A 27896-nucleotide genomic window follows, 5' to 3' on the forward strand; every position below is an offset into this window, starting at 1 on the left:
GGACTATTGCAATGTTTAAGAAATAATTAGACAGGTACATGGATAGGACAAGTTTAGAGGGATCTAGGCCAAACGCAGGCAGGTGTGACTAGTATAGCTGGGACATGTTGGCTAGTGTGGGCAGGTTAGGTCGAAGGGTCTGTTTCCACACTGTATGACTCTTTGACAGATTCACCACTATCTGGCTTAAGAAACTCCACCTCATCTCCTTTCTAAAGATATGTCCTTTTATTCTGAGGCTGTACCCTCTGGTCCTAATCTCTCCTATTAGTGGAAACCCTCTCCACATCCACTCTATCCAGGCCTTTCATTGATATGGTACATTTCAATATAGTCGCTCCTCATACAAAGCTCTCAGCCAAAGTCCCAATCTTCTCCTGCCTTGTCTCCTTCAGTATCCTGAAGTAGGTCTCATAAAGCCCTAAGGACTTATCCACTTTAATGTTCTTCAAGAGACACAGCACCATTTCCTTTTTAATATCATATGCTCTGGCATTATCAACTTACCCTTCCAGAATTGCACTATCTTCTACGTCCTTTTTGGTTAGTACCTATCCAAAGTCATCATTTAGTACCTTGGCCACTTCCTCTGGCTCCAGGTATAAATTCCCACCTTTGTCATTGAGTGGACCTACCCTTTCTTTAGCTACCATCATGTTTTATAATATTGTATTTACTAATTTTTCATTTACAATTAAGTTGACGATCTGTCTTATCCTGGCAAATGTAATTGGCTGTCCATCAAGTTGAAATGCGTATTATTTTTTGTGTTCCCAAGAAAATGTTGATCTCAGAGGTTGACCTGAAGATTCAGAGGTTAAGGAACCATGAATTTACAGGTACCATTGTACCCATATGTACTGGTAATTACCCTTCATTTTTTTTAGAAATCCTTTCCCAGGCACTTTGGAATCTCAACTAAATTCATTTCAGAAATTACTTGTAATGCGTTGTCTTCGAGTGGACAAAGTCACCAATGCCATGCAAGACTTCGTGTCACTGAACCTTGGGCGAAAATTCATTGAGCCACAGGTCAGACTTTCTGTATTTTTCCTGAGTTCGATTGCTGCAATGATTACATTTTTTTGTGTACTATTCTCATTGTTTGTATTCTTTTCTTTGACCAATGCAAAAAAAGTCCAGGAGATCAACATAAATTTAAACAGAGTTTTTACAGCACAGAGAAAGACCATTTAGTCCAATGGATCTGTGCTGTTCTTTCTACACACGTTAGTTTTCTCCCACCTTACTTCTTTCAGCTATCTCAATGTATTCTTTATTTTTTCTTCTTCTTTCTTCTATGTGTTTATCAATGCCAAGAAATTGGATTGATCTCATTTGTGTGCCATCAAACATTTGTGTTTAGCACTAAGCCCAATTAGGCTTTGATCTTTGAGGAATTATGGCAGTTTTTTACTCAGATGTTAATGTAAATACTTTATATTTTTTAATAATGCGTGGGTGACATACAAACAAATATCCAGGTGAACAATCACCACTAATTGAAATATTGTGGGAGTGGAAAGTATTTATTTCAATTCACACTGATCTATGTTCTTCTTATGGTTTTGGTAACCCATTATTAATTTGGAAAGCATTCATTTTCCGGATGCAAATATGGAGGGGTAAAGCCAGCAATGTCTGAAATTTCCTTTGAAAAAATTGTGCAGGGATAAATTATACACCACAGGAAAAATCGTGCTACAATGGTTTGAGTCAAACGTATACCAAAACTCTGTTCCAACTTCATAATAATAGCTCCGGAGTCCAGGCTGCACCAACCACACTCTTCACTGCCTCATTGTGTATCTACAGGTCTAATTGCATGCATAGTTAGCACCAATTGGTATTAGTTAATATTAATTAAGATTAGCATTTAAAGGGCAGATTCGCTTTAGCTGCAATCAGTAGTGGAAATCATTTTACAAGCAATGGAAGCTGGGAGAAACCCTGGCTAATGTATGGATGGTGAGTGCTGAGAGACATTGTTTCCAAGTTCTGTTCTGGATTTTTTATTAGAAGAAGTAGCGAGAATAAGGCTCATCACTTGATGGACCCAGTAAGTCCCATGGAGTGATAACCTAGTAGCAGTGGGTCACAGTCATATTCAAAGTGCTAGAAACAAACACCAAATTAGATATATGAAATGCAGTTGTAAATTTAATAATGTTACATGTAAGGTCCTGGTCAGTGAAGACACCATCTTACCTCTCAATAATTGCATCACTAGCCACACATGCTACGCACCATACAGCTCCATCAATCAGAACTCCTGCCTTTCCTTAAGATGGCCCTAGGCTCCCTGCACATTTATCACAATTTCAAGTCTCACATCCATGTGTCCCACAACTTTTCCACACGGCTACTTATTCAATTATAGCATACCCAGAAACACTGCCTACTGCAGTGCGTAAATTAGAGGCTTGATTACTGACTATTGAGTTGCAGGCACGAGATCCTGTCGCATATGCAGGAGGAAAGGGTAGCCCATATTCCAAATACTCCAGGGCATTGTTGCGCACAAATTCTGCCTCAGAAAGCTCGGGTCAACATTTTAATGGGGCAACATTGAAAGGCTTGCTTGGTGCATGCTTGGTGCATTGGCAGGACTGCATGGCACAACCAAGAACATGGGGAAAACAGATTCTAAACTTAAGAACTTCAAGTTCATTCTTTCCAGCATGCAAGAGACACTCAGTTCCATTTTAACACGTTTATCTAATGACTGATGTGTCAGCTTCAAATTCAGTATAGATAGAAGCAAACAACTATCCAAGTAATGCATTGGAAGCACAGACCTCCGGTAGGCAACTCTGGAGCCCTTACACTTAATGTTTTAATATCATTGATTAAGCATCATAAATGCAAATCTATCATTCGTTTATACAGATTCTACTGGTCATATCAGTTACAATATTTCTTGAAATGTTTTAAAAATTTATATTATTTGTTTCAGGCCACAGACCTGTCCGCAGTTTTTAAAGATTCAGCTCCCAGCATTCCACTGATATTTGTGCTGTCCCCGGGCACAGATCCTGCAGCTGACCTGTACAAGTTTGCAGAAGAGATGAAATTTTCCAAAAAAATGAGTGCTATCTCATTAGGACAGGGGCAGGTAAGGAATAAAGCTCCCAAACAATTTCATACTATGCATCCTCGGTTTCTTTAATATGTTTCTCATTGTGCCAACATTGGATATACAGCTATAATAAAAATATGTTGATTGAGACAAGAAATAAAGTACACTGGAAGTACTTAGTACGTAAATAAAGTACACTGGAAATACTTAGTGTGTAAATTGAACTTGCACAAAGATTGTAATATGTCAGAAATAATAACTACATACTGCCAAGCAGAGCCAGGTGTTAATGACTCCAGTGTCTAAAAATATTTTAAGCATACTTAAATTGCTCATTACATTGTTCACTATGGCATGACATGTTGCTCATGGAAGCTGGCAGTATGCAGTGTTGTCTTCTTGGCAGTCCTTGAGATTGAGGAGACTCACTTCCACTGAGGAATGGAAGGTCCCTGTCCATGTATTTCTATAGACATAGAATAACTGCTGTGCACCATCATCATAAGTGATTTTTTTTTTTTTTTTGCAGGGGCCAAGAGCAGAAGCCATGATGCATAATTCTATGGAACGTGGAAAGTGGGTGTTTTTTCAAAACTGTCATCTGGCTCCTAGCTGGATGCCTTCTCTGGAGAGACTTGTTGAAACAGTAGATCCTGACAAAGTAATTTTTCAATTTTATTTTTATCTAGAGTAAGGTAAATACTTAATGCCAATACTTTATTGGTTATCCCTTTAATAATAACTGGTTGCAACATGACAACGGATTGTGAGGTAAGTGTTAAAAATGAAAAATGGAAAAAGATGGCACCTAATGCCCTCTTCAGAAATTCCACTGAAATATTACAAACACCAGATTAATGTTCCAGGTATTGGTGCCCAATACAATTCTGCTTCTAGAAAATCTCAAGTGGAAACTTTGCACATCTCTTCCTCAGAAGCTAAAATGAGTTTGATTTGCTTTTTAAGGGGGTCAGTAGCATTATTATATACATTATATTTCCCTGGTAAACAATTAAGTCCCCAGTTTTTGATGAATACTTTTTTTAAGTTAAACAGGTAAACCTTTTCATCATTGTTTTATAATTTGCTGCAAACCAACATGGGCCACCTCATGATCTTCTTTGTGATAAGAAAGATGTACCTCTAAATTTCTCTGCAGTTTTGCAACAAAGGGAACTTAAATTGTTTTCTCATAAGCAGGTGATGAGCATTTGAGGAAAGCTTGCAACTGCGTGGAATGTTTGACTTATTTCTAGTGATTTGTTTGAAACATTTTGAATAAAGATTATAGACCGCAAATTAATCCTCTCAGTCAACAACAACAATAGATAAATCAACGCAGATATTAGTCCCAATGAAGTAACCATTGGTTCATCTCGGTTTATAGAAATAGATATCAATATCCAATTATTAAGCTATGAGGGCTGTGGATCATTTCTTTCTTTGAAGGGCATTAATGAAATAGATGAGTTTTACAATAATCCAATAATTTCACAATCATTTACAGAGATTACTAAATTTTTCAAGAAATTAGGCTATTGTAGAGATTGGGATAATTATGACCTTAAGTGAGCTGCTTAGAATATATCCCTGGAATCTGAGTTGTTTTGCTTTAGTTGAAATAAAATAAAAAAAACATTGTATCAATATCGTCCAATCTCCGAATGTTCCAAAGTGCTTCATATTTGAAATGTAGTCACTATTATAATAACTATACTTGTATGAGATTGAAATATAATTCATATTCTACCAGCAAGGCACTAATTTAAGATGCTTTATGGAAATTATTATTTTAATTGCTTCAAATATAATAGATTTTTTTTATGTCCAGGTTCATCGTGATTTCAGAGTTTGGTTGACTAGTTTGCCAAGCAACACATTTCCAGTTTCGATTCTTCAAAATGGTTCCAAGATGACTATTGAACCACCACGAGGAATAAAAGCTAATCTGATGAAAACCTACACAAACTTTAGTGATGACTTCCTAAACTCTTGTACCAGGGTAATTTTATGTCTTAAAATTTTGATTTGAAGTATGTGATTTGCAAATGTAGGGTATTTATTGCATTGAGCTTCCTACATTTCTCAGTGGCCAGGCACAGCTAACTATAACAATGTAAGGCATGGAAGGAGAATATTCAATCCATTGTGACTTGCCAGCTCTCTGCTAGCGCAATCCAAAATATGTTACACCTTTGCATTTCCAATTCATAACTCTTACTCTTCCTTTACGATACAATAGGATACAACTTTATTTATTTTAGGAGTGAAATTGATCTGCCAACTGTCATAAAACACAAGGTGCATGAATTAATGTGACGAGTGGGAAGATTTGGGGATGTGCGATAATTGGGGAATCCGTCTACCCCACGGCAGAAGGGGGAGGAGTTGTACAGTTTGATAGCCACAAGGAAAAATGATCTCTGTGGCATTCTGTAATGCATTTTGGTGGAACCAGTCTGTGGCTGAAGGTGCTCCTCGGGTTGATCAGGGTGTCATGGAGGGGGTGAGCTGTATAGTCGAAGATGCTCCTCAGTCTGCGGAGCATCCTCTCCTCCGAGACCACCTCCACCCCCAGGACAGCCAGCATTTCTGATGAGCTTGTTAATCCTGTTGGCGTCTACAGCCTTTGTCCTGCTGACCCAGCAACAAGACGGGGCCCAACGGGCCCCACTTGGTCTATATATCTCTCTAAATCTCTCCTTGCCTCCCTATGGGTGAGTGGTGTAATGTTGTGGGTGGGGGACCAGGCCTCCCATGTGGCAGGGACCCAACGTGTCCCGGTTGGTCTAATATACATTAAATTTATATGCAGCCTCCATATGTCCTCTTCCAATTTACTTTCTTCTCCTCTATCTTTATGTCATGAGCAAACTTATAATCATACCTTCAGTGTCATTATCCAAGCTATTTACATACAGTTTAAAAAGCTGAGGTCCTGGCACTAATCTGTGTGGCACATGTCGTTACACCTTGCTAACCGGTAAACAAGTCATTAATTTTAAATAACTTTTTGATGTAGCATCTTATTAAATGGTTTAAGTGGCTTAATGGTTGAAATTGTAGAGCATCCCATCCACTGGGGTTCCATTTATTCAGAGCATCTTTTATCTCAAATCATCAAAGTATTACATTTTTGTCATATATTTTTGAGCTTAAACTTTTTCCCCTCAATTTTAGCTTTCAGATTTTAAATCCCTCCTGTTTTCCTTGTGCCTGTTCCATGGAAGCATCATTGAACGTAGGAAGTTTGGACCCCTTGGATTCAATATTCCATATGAATTTACGGATGGAGACCTACGTATCTGTATCAGCCAACTGAAGATGTTCCTGGATGAGTATACAGAATTACCCTACAAGGTATGCGCTGGAATTTTCTAATTCCCACTACAAAGGATATTTTTCCTCGTTAATGTTGCAGGGACTCAAAATTGATGTCATCAATTATCGTCAATTGATGTATACATCAGTATATTCTTTTCAGGTTCAGAACTGATTTTGCTGAACAAAAAATTGCTGAGGTATTTTGAGTATCTAAGATCGTTACTAATCTGTCGTCCTCCCTTTATGCTCGCCAGAGCATTTAGTTTTGAGTTACTCCAGCACCAACAGGTATTTGTCATTCCCCAGAGGCCTTGACTTCAGAAAACAGATCGGCAAAAGAGGAAGATTTAAATTTATTTATGTTTTTTCGGCACCTACCCTGAGACTCCAAACAAGTCGCAATATTTTTTACAGGGATGAAAAAACGTCACGAGTTACCATATGTCTCGAGTACCTATCGTTAGCTTTACAAGCCACTACGGGACATCCACGAACTCCTATGGATCCGCTACGGATATTCTCCGAGTTTGAATCAAGGGAAAACTCGGGAGAACTCGTGAATTACCTCGGACAGTATGCAGCCTGCCAGCAAGCTGAAGATCTGATATTCAACTAATGAGGCCACAGAACTTGTTTTTTATCAAAATATTCCACTTAAAATATTTGTTTTGATTTCTCAGGTGCTGAAGTATACAGCCGGTGAGATTAATTACGGGGGTCGTGTAACAGATGACTGGGACAGACGATGCATAATGAACATTTTGGAGGATTTTTATCGTGAAGATGTTCTACAAGAAGGTCATCTGTACTCGGAATCTGGGATCTACGTGCAGATTAGTACTGAAACTGAACTTGAGGCAAGTGCTGTTTTTTTTAAATCGATTACTTGTACAGGTATTCATTTTATTAATCATAGAGCTGTACAGCACAGAAACAGATTCTTCAGCTACACTGTTCAACTCAACCTTTTTTTTACCCATCTAAAATACCATAATCCCATGTGCCTACATTAGGGCCATATCCTTCACTGCTTTGCATGACCCCACCAATGAGTTCCAGCAATTTGTTCCAGTTATCAACATCTCCCTTTGTAAAAAACCTTCTTCCCAAATTCCCATGAAAACACTGTTCTCTCACTTTAAAAAGATTCTGACTATCTATAGACTGCAGAAGCAGTTTTAATGTGGATAAATGTGAGGTTATCCACTTAGGTGGCAAGAACAGCAAGGCAGATTATTATCTGAATGGTGTCAAGTTAAGAAAAGGGGAAGTACAACGAAATCTGGGTGTCCTTGATCATCAGTCACTGAACGTAAGCATGCAGGTACAGCAGGCAGTGAAGAAAGCTAACGACAAGCATGTTGCCCTTCATAACAAGAGGAGTTGAGTATAGGAGCAAAGAGGTCCTTCTACAGTTGTACAGGGTCCTAGTGAGACCACACCTGTGCCGTTTTGGTCTCCAAATTTGCAGAAGGACATTCTTGCTATTGAGAGATTGCAGTCTAGGTTCACAAGATTAATTCCCGGGATTCTATGTTGAAAGAATGGAGCGACTGGGCTTGTATTTAATGGAATTTAGAAGGATGAGAGGGAATCTTATTGTAACTATTAAGGGATTGGACACGCTATAGGCAGGAAACATGTTCCCAATGTTGGGAGAGTCCAGAACCAGGGGCCACAGTTTAAGAATAACGGAGATGAGGAAAAACATTTTCACCCAGAGAGTTGTAAATCTGTGGAATTCTCTGCCTCAGAAGGCAATGGAGGCCAATTTTCTGGATGTTTTCAAGAGAGCGTTAGATCAAGCTCTTAAAGATAGCGGAGTAAGGGATATGAGGAGAAGGCAGGAACGGTGTACTGATTGTGGATGATCAGCCATGATCACTGTGAATGGCGGTGCTGGCTCGATCCTGCACCTATTGTCTATCCCATTTATATTTTTAAAATAATTTTAAGAGACATTTAAACGGGTATTTAAAAAGGCAAGGCAGAGAAGGATATGGACTGTAGGGGATGCAAGGGTTACTTGAAGTTAGATAAATCAGTAATCTGCACAAGCAAAATATGAGGTGCTGTCCTTCCAATTTGCATTTGACCCAATTTGCTTAAAATCTGTCTTGCATATGGTTTATGGAATGTATCCCTTATGTAAGTCGGGGAATGTCTGAGTAACCCTAAGCTTATTATGAAAATCAAATTTCTAGATACCTTTATACCTCAATTTAACATCAATCACCCATTGACAAAACAAACTAACGATGAATTTACTTATGTTTTAAATTTTAAAACTGTAGTCTCAGATACAAAGAGCTGGTGCTGTATGTAAAAGTGTGTATTTACACAGACTTGCACTACATATACAAGAAACGCACATATGCAACATCTTAACCTCCTTCTGATGTAATTCCACAGGGCTACCTGGACTACATTAAACGCCTGCCAATTAATGACACACCAGAAATATTTGGACTACATGACAATGCAAATATCACATTTGCCCAGAATGAAACTTTTGCCTTATTAAATTGCCTCGTCCTACTTCAGCCCAAAACATCAGCAGCTGGGGGAAAAGGAGTAGAAGAGGTTTGTTTCAATGAAATGCTTGTTACTCAACCTATTATGTTGGATTGGACTCTTTACTTATTAATGCAGGTCTGATTTCTAAAAACTGACACTCTTGGTACCATCAAGATGGATTTTGGAGAAAAAAAAGTTTTATAGCTAGCAAATATTTTACCTGTTACCCTTCCAAGATAATATTGCATGAGTCAAATTTATAATTTATGAATAACCTTGACAGTGCTGGATTAAAATGGCCCTTATGTCACAATTTCCTTGTCCATAGTTCATGGCAGTTGTAGATTCATCAACATATCTCAAATGTCACAGTCCCTACACCAGCCTTTCTCTTATCACGTTTTGCCATGTTGTTCTATTCGGTGTCCTCCGTGGGACCTCAACAATATCATTACCTCCCTCCCCCTCAGTAATACTTTTAACGTCCAAATGTGATGTGGATTGTTGCGGTGTCATTATGCAAACAGGATTCAAGAATTTTGATCGATGATATATATCCCACAAGTCCAAAGTCTGATGTTACATCTTGAAGCACATTCAGGCACCACCTACAACATGATAGTAATATTCAGACAAGCAAGCACACTCTCATGGGGTCTGTGCAATGAGTTCAGATTCAGATTCAGATTCAGATTCAATTTTAATTGTCATTGTCAGTGTACAGTACAGAGACAACGAAATGCATTTAGCATCTCCCTTGAAGAGCGACATAGCAAACGTTTTGGTGAGTTTTGGTGCAATATGTGCAATAATGGTTATTAGTTGAAGGTAGATACAAAATGCTGGAGTAACTCAGGCAGCATCTCTGGAGAGAAGGAATGGGTGACGTTTTGGGTTGAGACCCTTCTTCTGAATGATTATTAGTTGATCATTTTGAGGAATCCAGACAGTGTTTTGGATGAATATTCTTCTGTCCTCTCCTCACTCCAGATCCTGTCCTCTCTCCCCCCCCCCCCCCCCCCCCCCCCCCCCCCCCCTCCTGCTGTAGCACTTTGTTGTCGAGGTCCCGTTTCCCCTCTCGGGGGATATAAAAGATCCTAAGCGAATATTTCAAACAGTAGAGGGTTAATTCCCAGTACCCTGGCCTGAATAATATCAATTAAAGGAGAGAATCTAGTCACTTTCACATATTCTGCTTGCTCTGTGTAAATTTCTGTAACAATGTTACATTCATGTTACAACAATTGTTACACTCTAACAATGACTACACAACATAAAGTACTTCATTTGGTTTGGGGCATTAGGTTTCCATGAAAGATGCCAACACACGGAACTGCAGATGCTGGTTGTGTACACAGAATGCTGGAGTAACTTAGCAGGTCATGCAGCATCTCGAGAGAACATAGATAGGTGACATTTCGGGTCGGGAGTCTTCATCAAGTGAAAGTTGCTGTTTAGATTTTTCTCTCCAGTATCATTAGATTAGTTTAAATTGGCATCATGTTCAACATGGACATTGTGGACCATAGTTCCGGTTCCTATGCTGTACTATTATATTCTACTGTTCCTCATGCCCCCTCTTCCCCCATTCCTATCCACTGATCTCTGCCCTTTTCCCTTCATTTCCTCCACCATTCTGAATCCTTGTCATTTCTCCCTTCACTATGTCCTCTTTCAGTTCTTCTCCCGCACACTCTGATCCACTATATGCTCACATATTTATTCCTCTGACCTCAATTTCTCTTCCTTGCTCTCCTTTTGCAGTCACCAGTTCAAAGTTCTTCCTGTCTGCAGTGACAACATGCTTTGGCCCAAAAGCTTCAGCTAGGCCACTGTACTGGTTCAACATTGGTGCACCTCCATGCCTTTAGGAAAGGTGAGCCTTTCTGCTTCGGTGACCCAGGGAGTACTTCAATATTCCAAAGGGCCCTAGTATCTCCCATAAATTACCTGAGTTAGTGAAATCTAGAAGGTTGTTTTGATTATCATTCTGCCCAGTTACCATCTGCAAGGGATTGTTGGCCGATATTTGTTTGAGGTTTTGTCCTTGATTTGTGTATCCAATTAGACAATTCTCAACACGGTCAACTTTTTCAAATATTCTTATTTTTGTCTTTAGTCTGCTCTCAGCCGTATTCAGCAGGTTAATTGCTGCAGATTCTGGGACTATCCTGGGGAGCTTACAGTCCCACTGAAAACTTACACGTGATTAGCTAGCATTTGCTCAGCTGGTGATCAGCTGAAACTAGAGCTCCTCGGAGGTTGAGAAAATTGTGAAGTATTGAAATCGTACAGCAGTGTGATTTAAAATTGCAACTGATGTTTATTTCATTTTTTTAGATAGTAGGGGAAATGTGTGGAAGTATCCTGGAAGATATTCCTGATCTGATCGACATTAAGGCAGTGCTGGAGACGTTTCCAGTGCAGTACGAGGAATCCATGAACACAGTCTTGGTTCAAGAAGTGATTAGGTACGTTCACCCTGCCATCTCCTGGTTAGAAACATAACAGCGCCATCAAACATGCCTCAAGTTATCATTTTCCCAATGCTTCACAGTCTGGACATTGGTCTGGAATTCACCAAATTACAGTGGTGCACATATGATCAGGAACATTACATATTCCAGGAGACATTTTAAAATGAGGCCTTGGTCCATATCTTGGTCCTGTTCAGGAGCCCATGGACACACAAGTCAGAATTAAAGTGGCAAGCAAGCAGAACTCAGAATCACTCCTGCATCTGAACCCGGGTGTTCTACAAAGCTATGACCCAATCTGTATTTGGTTTCTGCAATATAGATACCAAATTGTGAATGAATGCAGTACATTAAATTGGAAGAAGTGCAAGTGAATCACTGTTTTACCTGGATGTTTACAAATACGCAGGACTAGATGTTAAAAGTCCAAAATGCCAAATATCAATTTACTCCCGATGGTGATGGGAGCCTTCTGCACTCACCTATTCTCCTCCCATGTTGAGAAAGGCTAGGCAGACACGTCATTGGGGTTATCAAGTGGGCACCTACTTTCATCGACGTTTTGCTGAGTGAACCCAGACTCCAGTAGGCTCAGCGGTGCATCCTGGCATCCCAGAACCAACCCCTCTGCATCTGTCTAGTCGTTTTTTTGGGAGACCAAATGGGGTCTTCCCTCTTCAGCCAGAGCCACTGGCTACTCCGCTCTGCCACCCGTGATGTTTCTTTCATGGCCTGGCGTAGGGCTTGTCCGCTGATCCCCAGTTCCTTCATCAGTCTTAAGGTAGATGTTGCCACGAATCCTCGACATCCAACTTCTACTGGTCAGATTTTAGCTCTCCAGCCCCGCTGTTCTGCCTCCGCTGCAAGCTCTGTATATCGTAGTTTCTTTCTTTCGAAGGCTTCCTGCACAGCATCCTCCCAAGGGACTGAGCTCCACAAAATACACCATGCGCTGAGAGTTCGACCAGAGGACAAGATCAGGCCTCAGGTTGGTGATGGCTCTGTGAGACTAGAGAGAGGCAGCTGGAATACCCCCCGACTGTATAGGCTTACGCTGCTCAGGCACCGAGGAACACCTAACCACTTTCTCACGAAAGAGCTGATTGTTCTTTCTATCTTCTCGACTCTTGTGAGGGTGATGTCATACATGGTTAGTGGCCACATAAGGTGACGTAGAAACTCAAACTGCAGGCACCAGATTTTCAGCTTTCCAGGCAGCATGGATCGGTCGATGTTCGCCAGACCTTTGATGACTTATTGCCTAAACTCGTTAGCCTGATCAGTGTCCTTCAGTTTAGTTATACCATCATCCCAGACTTTTGATTGGCTTCTCTGACACAGTTGGAATAGGTTCTTGATCAATGAAGAACCTTTGATCTGTCAGTTTGCCTTTGAAATGCTTCTTGATGTGGATGGCTTGAATTTCATTCTGACCCCAGCAATGTTCTCTTGAAGCTTCCCTAAGAGGCGCCTGGTGCAAGGTGCTGTTGTTGTGATGATTGTCATGTCATCCATGAAGGCCCTGATGGGTGGTAGACGGACTCCAGACTTCAGCCGCTCCCCACCCACTACCCACTTGGAGGCCCTTATGATGACTTCAATGGCCATTGTAAAAATCAATGGGGAGATGGTACACCCCGCCATAATGCCAGTCTCCATGTGGTCGTGAAGTCAGGCGTGGTGAAACAGAGCTGCAGATTTTGAAAATAAGCCTTGACAAGGCTTACGATAGTCTCTGGTATCCTGAAGAAGTAAAGGATACCCAGAGGAAACTGTGAGGGACAGTTCCGAACACGTTGGCAAGGTCAAGGAAAATGACATGCAGATCTCTCTTCTCTTTTCTTGCAGTCTGGATTTGGTGCCAAATCATGCTGGTATGTTCGAGACATCCAGAGAACCATGGGATCCCTGCTTTGTGGACTGTTGTATCCACAAGGTTGTTTCTCTCTAAATAGCTGGTCATCCTCTGTGCTATGATGCTGAAGAAAATCTTACCCTCTACATTGAGGAGGCTGATAGGGCGGAATTGGCTGATATCTGTGGATTCCTTCTCTTTCGGAATCAGGATTCCTCCTGCCCTGCGCCATGCTTTGGGTATGACTCTCTTCTCCCAAGCCACTCTCATTAGCCTCCCCAGGAAGCGAAGAACATCAGGAGCACCCTTGTAGAGCCTATACGGAACCCCATTTGGCCTTGGGGCTGAAGATGCTCTTGCCCACTTTACCGTCCGTTCCACCTCCCTCCACTTTGGAGGACTAATGTCCATCTGGTGCTCTGGTTGTTCAATTGGTGGAATGTCCGATGGAATAGCTGTCTTCTGGTGTCTCTTGTCATCCGCATGCATTCTTTCCAGATGCTCGTCCAGCTCCTAACTTGATGTTTTCAGGTTTCCTCCATTTTCTTTGATGAAAAGTGATTTTATGAACTTATAGGGGTCCTTGAAGAAGCGTGATCTCGTTTGTTCTTTCTTTTTTCGTGATTTCCACAGGTACTCTGCTCGTCTCAGGGTTGCTAAACGGCTTTTGATGTTTCCCTGGAGAATGTTGATGCCCTCCTTCTCACTATCAGGTGCCTTCCTCCACTGCTTTTTGAGCTGCCTACTCTCCCAGATTAGGCATTCCATCTCCTTTTGCCATCTGGACTTGCTTTCCAAAGCTGATGCCTTTTCCTTTTTCTCCCTTATTCCATATTATTCTGCTCCATAGCCATAAATGATGTCCCCCATCGTGTCAAGCTTTCTTTCAACTGTACCCCTTACTGGTCAGGTCTGCATTTATGGTCTCCCATTCTTTCCTCTCCGAGGCTCCAGGCCATTTCACGCAAGGTTTTACCTGGAAGATTATTAAGAAGGGAAGAGATGAAAAGACCTGCGTTCAGTTAATTTAGAACTATCTTCTTTCAACTTGCCTTATGGATTAGTAACTGTCTTAAGTATCCAGCAATAGAATAAATAAATTACATTTATTTTTTATTTGGTTGTTTTATAGGTATAATCGACTATTGGAGACTATTGTGCAAAGTCTTAACGACCTGTTGAAAGCACTAAAGGGTCTAGTTGTTATGTCCTCACAACTGGAATTGATGGCAGAAAGTTTGTATAACAATTCTGTCCCAGAGCTCTGGAATGCCAAGGTAACAGTTACAACTTTTCATTATAGGACTGAATAAATTAAGATAACGAGATAGCAAATGAGAAAAATGGGGCCATTTTTTTTTTTTGTGTGGTGGGAGCTGAAATGCGAATAGTTGGGTTGGGCTGGAGCAGGTCGTTTGGATATGTACATAACATTAAAAATTAGCAGGACATGCACAAACGTTCATCATACTAACAGCTGACTCATCCTTTCAATCATTTTTGTTAAGACTATCGCAGACTATGGTAAGTGAGGGAGATCTCAATTGCTTTAGTCAAGTCCCGATAGAACTCATTTTAATGTGGAGTCAATATTTATTAATATGGTTGCTCAATGAATAAGGGCTGATCTGCAAAGTCTTTAGACTTTACACTTCATACTTTAGAGATAGAGCACGGAGACAGGCCCTTCGGCCCACTGAATCATCACCAACCAGTGATCGCACCATACACTAACACTATCCTACACACGAGGGACAATTTACTTTTTTTGTGCCCAAGCCAATCAACTTGCAAACCTACAAAGGGCCATGCAGAGTGAATTGTAGGACTGCTTTTATTTACTAAAATTATTTCTAGCAGTTGTAAAAATAACTTGCATTTATAGCATGACTCCATCTGAATTCATAAAACTTCCTTCAACGGAATTTGAAAATCAGTGTTAAGTATATTGGAAGAATGTCTTATTCCCATATAAATTGTCTCCATGGAATTCCACACCCATCTCCAATCACAGATCTCCAATGCCCAGTTATAATTCTATTGTGTTATCTTTGTTTATTTATCAATGAGTTGATCATATTTCACCATTGTTTTCTTTGACCTCTTGTTAACAATTGTTTCCTCCTCAGTAGTCAGCTCAGCACCCTTTCTGCCAAATTGTGACTAACTGATATACATCCATAGAATAAGAGCCTGTAATGCAATGAAGGCCGTTCAGTGGATATTTAAATATTGTTTGGAGTTTTGATCCTGTTAGCCTTTATTCCAACAATATGGTCGTCAGATGCAGAGGCGATTAACACTGAAAAGGTGTTCTTCAGATTGATTGTGGAGCAGTTGCAGAGGAGACAGAGAAATTGAAAGTAGGGGAAGAGTGGCTTTGCTGCAGGCAGGGTGGGAGTGGGTGTAGTCCAGATGATTCTGGGAGTCTGTGGGTTTGTAGAAGGCATCAGTCGATAGTCCGTCCCCTGTGATGGAGACAGTGAGATCAAGAAAGGGGAGAGAGGTGTCAGATGATCCAAGTGAATGTGCGGGTAGGGTGGAAGTTAGTCTTTGTTAGTCTGACTTTGTTAGAAAGGATTTCTTACGACTTGTGTTTCCTTCTCCCTTTCTTGTCTTCCTCCTTCTTTACTTCCTCCTCCTTCCCATTTCACCACTGCTGCTCCACAGCTACTGCTAAGAGAATAATTACCAGCTTGTGCAACATTTGGCAGACCACAATAAATGTGGACCTGATTTACTGCACACTGATTCACTGCACCTAGGCAGCCCAGGTAACGGTAGTGGCGGTCTGGTCAACATGAGCTGCATTTAGTAATATAGCCCTAGTTATGCATTTGTTATGCACTTATGCTGCACTTGGCATTTGAATCAATCACGTAATGAAAGGAAAGCATTTGCCTTCCACTGGTTCCCCATGGTTTGAGGTGGTGGCTGGAAGATACAAGGTACAGTGGGATAGCTCAAAATATAAAGCGTTTTATGGCCACTAGGATGCCAAACAAGGATGTTAAACATAAGCAAGACAAATTTCAAATTCAGGGATTAGAAGCGTGTGCAATTTTAATTGTGTCCCTGTTGGATATGAACACAATCAATAGATCTACTCACCTTCTGGAATTCCACAATAATGCCAATACCATTATGTTTGTAGTTCCAGCATCTCCATCACATGGAAAAGTAGGTAAATGTTGCCTTCCGGCTCCAATTATATCACAGTATGATATACTGAGGGTGGCCTGGCTCCAGCCTGGAAAGATCTATAAACCGATCTATTGATCTGTTTAACAATCAATAATAGTCCTAGCCTGCCTTCACATGGCGTATCTCTGTTAATATCTCCTCCGTGATGTATATTTTTCCTCATTGCTCCTTCTTGAGATGCATGGAGAGTTGTTCTTGCTAAATGAAATTTCTTCTTGACAGCTACTTCCCATTCCTCCTCCCTTGTCTGACCTGCTCCACAATCCCCCTCTCCCAAAGATTACTTCTAATTTTATTATGTCCCAGAACAGTTGCAAAGTGCCACTCCTACTCCTGATAGGGAAGATATTAAAATGTTATAACTGATGCAATTATAAAGAAAGCACGTCAGCGCCTCTACTTCCTGAGTAGATTACGGAGAGTCGGTATGTCAAGGAGGACTCTCTCTAACTTCTACAGGTGCACAGTAGAGAGCATGCTGACCGGTTGCATCGTGGCTTGGTTCGGCAACTTGAGCGCCCAGGAGCGGAAAAGACTACAAAAAGTAGCAAACGCTGCCCAGTCCATCATCGGCTCTGACCTCCCTACCATCGAGGGGATCTGCCTCAAAGAGGCTGGCAGCATCATCAAGGACCCACACCATCCTGGCCACACACTCATCTCCCCGCTACCTTCAGGTAGAAGGTACAGGAGCCTGAAGACTGCAACGTCCAGGTTCAGGAATAGCTGCTTCCCCACAGCCATCAGGCTATTAAACTCAACTCAAACAAAACTGTGAACATTAATAGACCATTATCTGTTTATTTGCACTTTATCTGTTTATTTATTCATATGTGTATATATTTATATAATGGTATATGGACACACTGATCTGTTCTGTATTCATGCCTACTATATTCTTTTGTGCTGAAGCAAAGCAAGAATGTCATTGTCCTATCTGGGACACATGACAATAAACTCTCTTGAATCTTGAATCTGTAGCCTAATATGGAAGTTATTCAAATGTTGACCCAATGAACCCATGTGTCTATATTTTCCAGGCATATCCTTCACTGAAACCCTTGGCCTCCTGGGTCAATGATCTTCTTGAGAGAATCAACTTCCTGCAGAAATGGATCACCGATGGGATTCCAGCTGCTTTCTGGATCAGCGGATTTTTCTTCCCACAAGCATTTCTAACAGGAACCCTGCAGAATTTTGCGAGACGATCCGTTATCTCGATTGACATAATAACATTTGACTTTACGGTATGAGACTAGGAGGGAAATTGAAGAGAACAGTGGCTTAATCATTGTTTTTCACAGCTTAGCCCTGTGTTTAAATTCAACTTCCAACTCAATTAAAAGTTTTACATGTATACATGAAAAATTAGAACTGAAGAATAGAATTGAGGAAGCCTAACTCCACATTCAGATATGCTTTAATTGATCTGTGCAATGTAGACAGAGTTTTACTTTGACCTGAATTCTGAGCCTGCCATGTCTCTGCGTCTCTGCCTATTTCTTTGGCAAAGAGTCCTCGCTCCTAGTGACGACCCCTTTTCCCATCTCCTACACTCCTCCTTCTCGTGGACTCCCCCTTTTGGCCTTTTACTCTCTCTGGACTTTTTATTTCCATTTGTGACATTACCGTTCTGACCTCTCCACTCGTCTATTCTGATCTCACCCCCTGTGAATGTACATGCCTTCTCTCACTCAATAACATTTCCAATATTGTTATCAAACCTGCTGTTGTGATCTGGCAGCTGACCTCTATTGTGCCGAGGCCAGGCAACAGCTATCAGACACCCCACCAATCTCTGCATTCAACACAACATTCGCTACCTGCAACATGATCCCACACCTAATCACATCTTCCCGTCCCTTTCTGCTTTCCATAGACACTACTTTCTCCGCAACTCCTTAGTTTGCTCATCCCTTCTCACCTAAACTGCCTCCTCCCTGGGTGCTTTCCCCTGAAACCGCAGGAGATGTTACATCTATCCCTACATCCCCACCCTCACCTCTATCCAGGGACCCCAACAGCCCTTCAAGGTGAGACTGAGTTTCACATGCACCTCCTCTAATCTCATCTACTGCAAATGGTTCTAGATGTGGCCTAGGTGACCATTTCATTAAATGCTTGGGCTTAGTTTGCCAGGGTCTGCTGGATCCCCCAGTTGTTAACCATTTAAACTCCCTTTCTCATTTTTCATATTGACCTTATATAGGGTCATAAGTGATGAGAGTTGAATTAGGCCATTCAGCCCATCATGTCTACTCTGCCAATATCCACTGACATGGCCTCCACAGCCTTCTGTGGCAAAGAATTCCACAGGTTCACCACCACCTTTCTGTCCTAGGCCTCTACCATTGCCAGAGTGAGGCCACCCGCAAACTGCGGAAACAGCACCTCATACTCTGCTTGGGTAACTTAAAATCCAATGTCATGAACACTGAATTTTCCAATGTTAGGTAACACCCCCCCCGTTTCAATTCCCCCCCCCCCCCCCCCCAACCCCACTCCTTTCCTGTGCCTCTTCCCATTCCACTGTGCGCCCATTTCTTCCACTATTCCAGCCCCTTTCATTCTCCCCTGACCCCATCCACCTATGTACTCTTTAAATTTCACCCCTTAGCTGATACCCCTTTGTCTTCTTTTTATCTCCTTTTGTCACGGTTTTATCTCCTTTTCATCTCTTGCCTCTGCCTACCCATCTGACAATCAAAACTTTCTCACACCTGTTTCCACCTATTTGGGCGGCACGGTGGTGAAGAGGTAGTATTGCTGCCTTACAGCGCTTGCTGCGCCGGGAACCCGTGTTCGATCCCGACCACGGGTGCTGTCTGTACGGAGTTTGTATGTTCTCCCCGTGACCTGCGTGGGTTTTCTCCGAGATCTCGGTTTCCTCCCACACTCCAAAGGCGTACAGGTTTGCAGGTAAATTGACTTGCTAAATGTAAAACATGTCCCTAGTGTGTGTAGGATAACGTTAATTTGCAGGGATTACTGGTCGGCGCAGACCCGGTGGGCCGAAGGACCTGTTTCCACGCTGTATCTCTAAAACTAAAACTAAAATTTGCATGCCGTTGTCCCGCCTCTACCTCTTTTCCAGCTTTCTCCCCCCTACTACAATCTGTCCCGACCCAAAATGTCACCTATCCATGTCCTTCAAATTGTGTTCTATGCAAGATTCCCTCGGCTGCAATTCCTTGTGTCTTCAAATTAGACTTGATGGACTTACATTTTTGATTCTGTTGTTTTTGGGGTCAAGGTAAGTAAAAGTCTACATGACGGCCTTTGTGGGTTGCAGACATAAAGTAAAATCCTACTTAAACACAACCAGAATAGTTCACTAGCTTCAAACTCTCCTACATGTACATCACAGACAGTGAGTGTGAAGTAAAGATAGAAATGCTGAAACACTCAACAGGTCAAGTTTTATCTGTGGGAAGAGAAGCAGAGCCAATATTCAGGTCAAAGACCCTTCGTCAGATCTCAGAAGGAGACAATATAAACCCATTGGATGGTGGGGGTGGGAGATGTCTCTGATAGGGGTAAAACTGGGGGTGACCATGGGCATAGGCTATAAATTAGGTTATCTCGTCAATTCGAGAATGGGAACAGTTAGAGAGTGGGTACACCGACCAAATTTTTCAGGAATTGTTAAATGCAGGGCAGGAAGGCGTGCCTGGCAGGTCAGCTTAATAAGCTTTGTTTTAGTCTAGTTCTAATGAAGGACTTTCCACCTGAAACATTAGCTGTTTCTCTTCCCACAGATGCTGCCTCGCGAGCTGGTGAGGGTATTTCCAGCATTTCCTGTTTTAAATGAGATTTCCACTATCTGCAGTTTTTTGATTCCCAGACAGTGACTGCGAGTGAGTTCTTGGGTATGGAGGAAAACGCATTGTGGCAGTAATCAGATGGCTTTTACAAAGCACAACGTAGCAATCTGTTCTACCTATCACAAACTTTTGGCGTCTAGTTGTTAACTCGTGATGTGTTCACTTCAGAGAACACCTCATGCACAAATGGAAGTTAACAACTGCTATTCCTGAACCAGGCACAAGGATTCATGTCACATCCTCACCCATGTATATTTGCAATTCCACCCTAGTTTACTGAATAGCATTATGAACATGTGTGCTTATATGCAAATACCATATGTTTTGCACCACATTGTGTACCCACAGTGCCCTCCATAATGTTTGGGACAAAGACCCATCATTTATTTATTTGCCTCTATACTCCACAATTTGAGATTTGTAATAGAAAATATCACATGTGGTTAAAGTGCACATTGTCAGATTTTAATAAAGGCAATTTTTATACATTTTGGTTTCACCATGTAGAAATTACAGCAGTGTTTATGCATAGTCCCCGCATTTCAGGGCACCATGTGCTTGGGACACATGGTTTCACGGGCATTTGTAATTGCTCAGGTGTGTTTAATTGCCTTGTTAATGCAGATATAAGAGAGTTCTCAGCACCTGGTCTTTCCATCAGCATTGGAAACTTTTATTGTTGTTTATCAACATGAGGACCAAAGTTGTGCCAATGAAAGTCAAAGAAGCCATTATGAGACTGAAAAACAAGAATAAAAGTATTAAGAGCCTGTCCCGGACATGTCGCGGGGTGACTCCTGTATGGTCGTGAGTAGTCGCCCAAAGAATCATACCTTTTTCTGGTCGAATTGGAGTCAAGGGAGTTCAAGGGAGCATTGAACTGTGTCTAGCATACGAGCTGTTTTATACAATCTGTGTGAAAAGAAAAAATGTGCCTGTTGTATGTTTTATTTTTAAGGACATACTCATCTAATTTATACTGTCTGAACACAGATAATTTTAAATGACGCCCATGAACTAATGCGTCCCAGATTTGGATGCTACATCTATGGGCTCTTCTTGGAGGGAGCCTGCTGGGACAGTGATCTGGCCCGGCTAAGCGAATCTCGACCCAAAGAACTTTACACAGATATGGCCGTGATCTGGTTAGTCCCAACTGCAAATCGAAAACCACCACAGGGAGGGATTTATAATTGTCCAATATATAAGACACTCAAACGTGCAGGTAAGAGAAATCTGATGGCAATGTCAAAGAGTCAATAGAACACAGCATTGTCTGAGCACAAGGGTAAAAGTGGAATTAGTGGGGTATTTATTCATTTTGCAAGATGTGATATTATTTTCAAGACCAATATTTATTGCCTGTTTCTAATTGTAAAATGTAATGTGATGTGTTGACATCTTCAATCGCTGCCATGGCTTGTGATGAAGATACTCATACAGGGAGGAAGCTCTAAGATTTAGACCCAGTCACTATGAAGGGACAGCAATATACAGGCACTCCCCAAACTACATAATAGGTGATTTATGTAATCTCGCACTTACGTACGCAAATCTTTGAGCCTCTTTACGATCACATGGTCTCCATTTTGGAGCTCCCACATGGTCTCTGCGTCAGACTGCTCGTGTGATCTCTGTGTCAGTGATGCATAATAGTACAAATTGCACTACAGTTACACACCTTGGCTAACACAGCAACTCCCAAACCCACAACTCCACAGCAAGGACAAGGGCTTAGATGATGAGAACATCGCCAGCAACTGGTTTCCCTCCGAGTTGCGCATCATCCAGACTCAGAAATACCTCTCCCCTCCATGCTACTTCACTTTCTATATTGAAGTTCACGTACTCTATATTTGTACTGAAGTTTGACAGAGAAATTTGCTTTGGAACCTGCTTAACATACAAGAAGTTACATACTTGTATACATTTTAAGACATTATGTTAATTGAAAATATTGTTCTTTCCATCTATTTTGGACACTGAATATTCCAGATGTGTAATCTGTCCACTTTGTCAAAATATCTCTTTTTAGGTACGCTATCAACAACTGGCCATTCCACCAATTACGTCATAGCTGTGGAATTACCAACTGTCAAACCACACCAACACTGGATTAAACGAGGGGTGGCACTAATCTGTGCACTGGATTATTAAGTAGCGTTAGAAATTAGTTTTGTCTTTTATTGAAGACAGATATAGAGGTTTTAATTAAACCTAATTCTTTGACATTTGAATTAATGAATTACATTTCTTCATTGTTTATTGTGTTTTGGTTTTTTTTGCTTATTGTAGTTGTTTTTAAATTTTTGGTTTAAAGTCTGAATTTTCCCCTTTAATAAAAAGAGCCACTGACAGGAATCACATTTAAGCATCATCATTTTGCTGAGTGTGCCTTTTTGACACTGTAATAAAAGCAGAGGTTTCCTGTGCATCACCACGAACAAATCTTAATCTGATTTAGATTTGTGTTTATGTTCAATACACTGGTTTAGTTTAGAGATACAGCATGAAATCACACTACCTCAATTCACATTACTTCTGTTGTCCCAGTTTCATATCCATTCCTTAAACATCAGTGGCAATCTACAGTAGCCAATTAACCAACAAACCTGCATGTCTTGGGATGTGGGAGGAAACCCACTTATTCACAGGGAGAATGTACAGACCCCACACAGATGGCACCAGGATCGAACCTGGGTCTCTGGAGATGTGAAGCAGTACCTCTACCACCCATGCTAATATTGGATTATGATTTGCTGCTTTTAAAAAATATTTTCTTGCTTGCCTAAAACAAGATTTAATGCATTACTCTGAGCCGACCTGCATCTTATTAGATGTGTCCATGCTGTTATTGATTGTCTTACATACATGCTTAGAGTTGTTCTTTGACAGTGAAATCATACTCTACAATTTAATTACACTATGCACTCTGATAAATAACCATCAAAAATGGTTATAAGGGACTATTGATCATACTTAAGAAGTAAATTAGGAAGGTAAAAAGGAGGCAGGAGCAGGAGTTAACTCTGGCAGATAAAATTAAGGAGAATCCAAACTGATTTTAATAAATTCAGGAAAAGAGGATAACTAGGGAGAGAATAGGGCCCTTCAGAAACCAAAACGGTCATCCATGTGTGGAGTCGCAGGAGATGGGCAAGTCCTCATTTAGTATTTCTCTGTTTTTACCATAGAGAAAACATGAAGGCTTGGGAACTTGGGACAGTTAATGGTGATGTCAAAGAAAAGCCATATTACAGGTACTGGACATCCTAGATCATATGAAGGTAGATAAATCTTTCCGGCCGGATAAGCTATATTCAAGGATTTTGTAGGAAGCTAGAGAAGAAATTGCAGGAGTCCTGGCTAAGATATATGAATCATTGTTAGACACAGCTTAGGTGCCGGGCAACTGGAGGGTGGTTAATGTTTGCCTCTAAGAAGAGTTGCAAGAAAAAGCCTGGGAAATATAAATCAGTGAACAGATATCTGTGGTAGAAAAGTTACTGGAGAGGTTTCTGAAGGATAAGATATATGCATTGGATCGACAGGAACTGATTAGGGATAAACAGTATGGTTTTGTACATGGTAGACTGTGTCTCTAATGAATCGGATTGAATTTTTTGAACAAGTAACTAAAAAGATTGACGAGGGCAAGGCCGTAGATGTTGTCTATGTGGACTTAAGCAAGCGTTTTGATAAGTTTCTGCATAGTAGGCTGTTCCAGAAGGTGAAATCACAGGATCCAGGGAGAGCTAGTTAACTAAATACAGAATTGGCTTCATGGAAGGAAGCAGAGGGTGGTGGTTGGGGGTATATTTTTCAACTGGAGGCATGTGACAAGTGGTGTGCTCATGGATTAGTGCTGGGCCCATTTTTTTCGTAGTTTATACCAACAATTTGGATTACAAGACAGAGGGATCTAGGAGTACAGTTTCCCTGAGAGTTATCTGCAGGCCCCCAAACACTAGCCTGGATATAGGGTGCAAGTTGAATTAAGAGTTAGAATTTGCATGTCGTAAAGGTTATGGGAGATTTCAACATGCAGGTAGACTGGGAAAATCAGGTTGGTGCGGGACCTCAAAAAAGGGAGTTTGTGGAGTGCCTCCGTGATGGATTCTGCGAGCAGCTTGTACTGGAGCCTACCAGGAAGAATGCAATTCTGGATTTTGTGTTGTGTAATGAACCAATTTGATAAGGGAACTTGAGGTAAATAAGCCATTAGGAGGTAGTGACCATAATATGATGTTTTAAGCTACAATTTTTTCTCTTTCTCTCTCCCTCTCCCCAGTGCCCAGTTTCAGGGCGAGGGGGAAGCCAGTGCATTTGTTTTGCTCCAGCGCTGGTTGTTGCCTCCGCCGCCGTCAAAGTAACGGCACCCGCACAGGATGGAGTCGCCCATCAGATTCACTTAACAAGTGGTGGCGCTGCCCTGCAGCTGCGGCTCGCCTGCAGTCCGTTTGTCTTTTCCTTTTTTGTCTTTGTTTTAGTTTAGTTTGTTTTAGTTTATTCAGTTTATTTTAGTTTTGTATGTGTGGGGGGGTGGGAGAAACTGTTTTTTAGTCTCTTCCTTCGGGGGGGATGCGACCTTTTCTTGTCGTATCGCCCGTCTCCATCTGCGCTGAGGCGTAATCGCCTCCAACTGGGACCGACCTCGAGGCTCCGGAGGCAGAGCCAAGACTTACCAATGCAAGGCTGGCCGACTTCAGGGCTGTGGTGGCGTTGCGGCAGCGGCGACCCGACTTCGGAGCCTCGGAGGCTTGGCCGTGGGCCCAGTGGACGACATCGTCGGGAGCTCGCAGGTCCCAGGTTGGTGACCGGTTCTCCGGAGCTTCCGCAACAGCTTCGTCCGCTGGACTGGAGGGTGGCAGCTTCGTCCGTCCTGGGCCGCGGAGTTTGAACCGGCCCGTTCGCGGAGCTCGGATTCTGCCGTGGGACTTACCATCACCCGGCGGGGTCCCAATATCGAAAGGCTGGATTGCCTCAACGCAGAGGGAGAATAAGGAGGGAAGAGACAAGGACTTTAAGACTTTTGCCTTCCATCACAGTGAGGAGGTGCCTGGTAGACTCACTGTGGTGGATGTTAAACTGTGTTAATTGTGTGTTTTATTATTTTATTCTATGTTATGACTGCAAGGTTCGTAATTTCGTTCAGACTGAAAAGTCTGAATGACAATAAAGGATACTTTGTCTTTGACTTTGATTTGAGAGGGAGAAGGGGAAATCGGAAGTGTCAGTATTACAGTTGAACGAAGGGGACTATGGCGCCATGAGGGAGGAGCTGGCCAAAGTTGACTGGAAAGATACCCTATCAGGGGTGACAGTGGAACACCAATGGCAGGTATTTCTCGGAATAATACAGAAGGTGCAGGATCAATTCATTCCAAAGAGGAAGAAAGATTCTAAGGGGAGTAAGGGGCAACTGTGGCTGACAAGGAAAGTCAAGGACAATATAAAAATAAAAGAGAAGAAGTATAACATAGCAAAGATGAGCTGGAAGCCAGAGGATTGGGTAACTTTTAAAGAGCAACAGAAGATAACTAAAAAGGCAATACGGGGAGAAAGGATGAGGTACGAAGGTACGCTAGCCAAGAATATAAAGGAAGATAGTAAAAGCTTCTTTAGGGATGTGAAGAGGAAAAAATTAGTTAAGACCAAAGTTGGACCCTTGAAGACAGAAACAGGTGAATTTATTACGGGGAACAAGGAAATGGCAGATGCGTTGAACAGGGACTTTGAATCCATCTTCACTAAGGAGAATACAAACAATCTCCCTGATGTACTAGTGGCCAGAGGATCTAGGGTGACGGAGGAACTGAAGGAAATTCACATTCCGTAGGAAATGGTGTTGGGTAGACTGAAGGCTGATAAATCCCCAGGGCCTGATGGTCTGTATCCCAGGTACTTAAGGAAGTAACTCTAGAAATTGTGGACGCATTGGTGATCATTTTCCAATGTTCTATGGATTCAGGATCAGTTCCTGTAGATTGGAGGGTCGCTAATGTTATCCCACGGTTCAAGAAAGGCGGGAGAGATGAAACAGGGAATTATAGATCAGTTAGCCTCGGTTGTGGGGAAGATGTTGGAGTCAATCATAAAAGATGAAATAGCAGCACATTTGGATGGCAGTAACAGGATCGGTCCAAGTCAGCATGGATTTACGAAGGGGAAATCATGCTTGACTAATCTTCTGGAATTTTTTGAGGATGTAACTAGGAAAATGGACAAGGGAGAGCCAGTGGATGTAGTGTACCTGGACTTTCAGAAAGCATTTGATAAGGTCCCACATAGCAGATTAGTGGGCAAAATTAGAGCACATGGTATTGGGGGGTAGGGCACTGACATGAATAGAAAATTGGTTGGCAGACAGGAAACAAAGAGTAGGGATTAACGGGTCCCTTCGGAATGGCAGGCAGTGACGAGTGAGGTACTGCAAGGCTTGGTGCTGGGACTGCAGCTATTTACAATATACATTAATTATTAAGATGAAGGGATTAAAAGTAACATTAACAAATTTGCAGATGACACAAAGCTGGGTGGCTTGGACAGATTGGGTGAGTGGACAGAAGCATGGCAGATGCAGTTTTATGTAGAGAAATGTGAGGTGTTTGGAAGGGTGGGTCATTTTCCCACACAACCCATAGGTGACTGGGCAATCTGAACCCAAGCACCAAGTTGTAAGCGGCCAAAGGTGCCAGTACCTTCAGCAGCCATACATGCCCACGCCATAACACCCCCACCACAATTTTTCACAGATGAGATGAGGTGGTATGCTTTGGATCTTGGGCAGTTCCTTCTCTCCTCCATACTTTGCTCTTGCCATCATTCTGATATAAATTAATCTTCATCTCATCTGTCCACAAGACCTTTTCCCAGAACTGTGGTTGCTCTTTTAAGTGTTCAAGAAGGAACTGCAGATGCTGGAAAATCAAAGGCAGACAAAAATGCTGGAGAAACTCAGCGGGTGCAGCAGCATCTATGGAGCAAAGGAAATAAGCAACATTTCGGGCCAAAACCCTTCTTTAGACTGATGCAGGGTGGGGGGAGGGACGGGAAGAAGAAAGGAAGAAGAGGAGCCAGAGGGCTGAGGGAGAGCTGAGAAGGGGAGGAGAGAGCAAGGGCTACCGGAAATTGGAGAAGTCAATGTTCAGGGCGCTGGGGTGCAGACTGCCCAAGCGGAATATGAGGTGCTGCTCCTCCAATTTCCAGTGGTGCTCACTCTGACAATGGAAGAGGCCCAGGACAGAAAGGTCGGATTCGGAATGGGAGGGGAGTTGAAGTGCTGAGCCACAGGGAGATCAACCACATTAACCAACCTGATCCCCCTGTGGCTCAGCACTTTCACTCCCCCTCCCATTCTGAATCCGACGTCTCTGTCTTGTTGGGGAAGGCTTACATTTCAGGAAATACCATCAAATTCCAGGAAAATTGAGATTCTATTTAGGTGTGGAAGCACTGGCCCTAGGACCTGTTTTTGTGCTTTATGACTCTGACACTCATATGCTTTCATTCAAATAATCTTCCATATCCACAACAGAACTTCGAAATAACACAACAACATCACCTTGCTAAAGTCTCCCATTTAGCAGGTTGCTAGTAGACTAAGGCTTTTGCCT

General features: G+C 41.9%; 1 protein-coding gene across 1 annotated transcript in view; it reads left to right on the plus strand.

The window, feature by feature from the left end:
* Positions 1-22851, plus strand: part of dnah1 (dynein, axonemal, heavy chain 1) — a 217222-nt gene extending 194371 nt beyond the window's left edge. The window contains exons 67-78 of the mRNA XM_055647806.1: positions 888-1032; positions 2957-3115; positions 3609-3740; positions 4911-5081; positions 6260-6439; positions 7084-7260; positions 8816-8986; positions 11261-11391; positions 14385-14529; positions 17497-17703; positions 21274-21505; positions 22316-22851. Coding sequence (XP_055503781.1) covers positions 888-1032; positions 2957-3115; positions 3609-3740; positions 4911-5081; positions 6260-6439; positions 7084-7260; positions 8816-8986; positions 11261-11391; positions 14385-14529; positions 17497-17703; positions 21274-21505; positions 22316-22437 — 1972 coding nt within the window. The 3' untranslated portion in view covers positions 22438-22851. The remainder of the gene's footprint in view (positions 1-887; positions 1033-2956; positions 3116-3608; positions 3741-4910; positions 5082-6259; positions 6440-7083; positions 7261-8815; positions 8987-11260; positions 11392-14384; positions 14530-17496; positions 17704-21273; positions 21506-22315) is intronic.
* Positions 22852-27896: the final 5045 nt, after the last annotated feature.

The sequence above is a fragment of the Leucoraja erinacea genome, chromosome 16, assembly GCF_028641065.1.
Source record: "Leucoraja erinacea ecotype New England chromosome 16, Leri_hhj_1, whole genome shotgun sequence".
Taxonomy (NCBI): Eukaryota; Metazoa; Chordata; class Chondrichthyes; order Rajiformes; family Rajidae; genus Leucoraja; species Leucoraja erinaceus.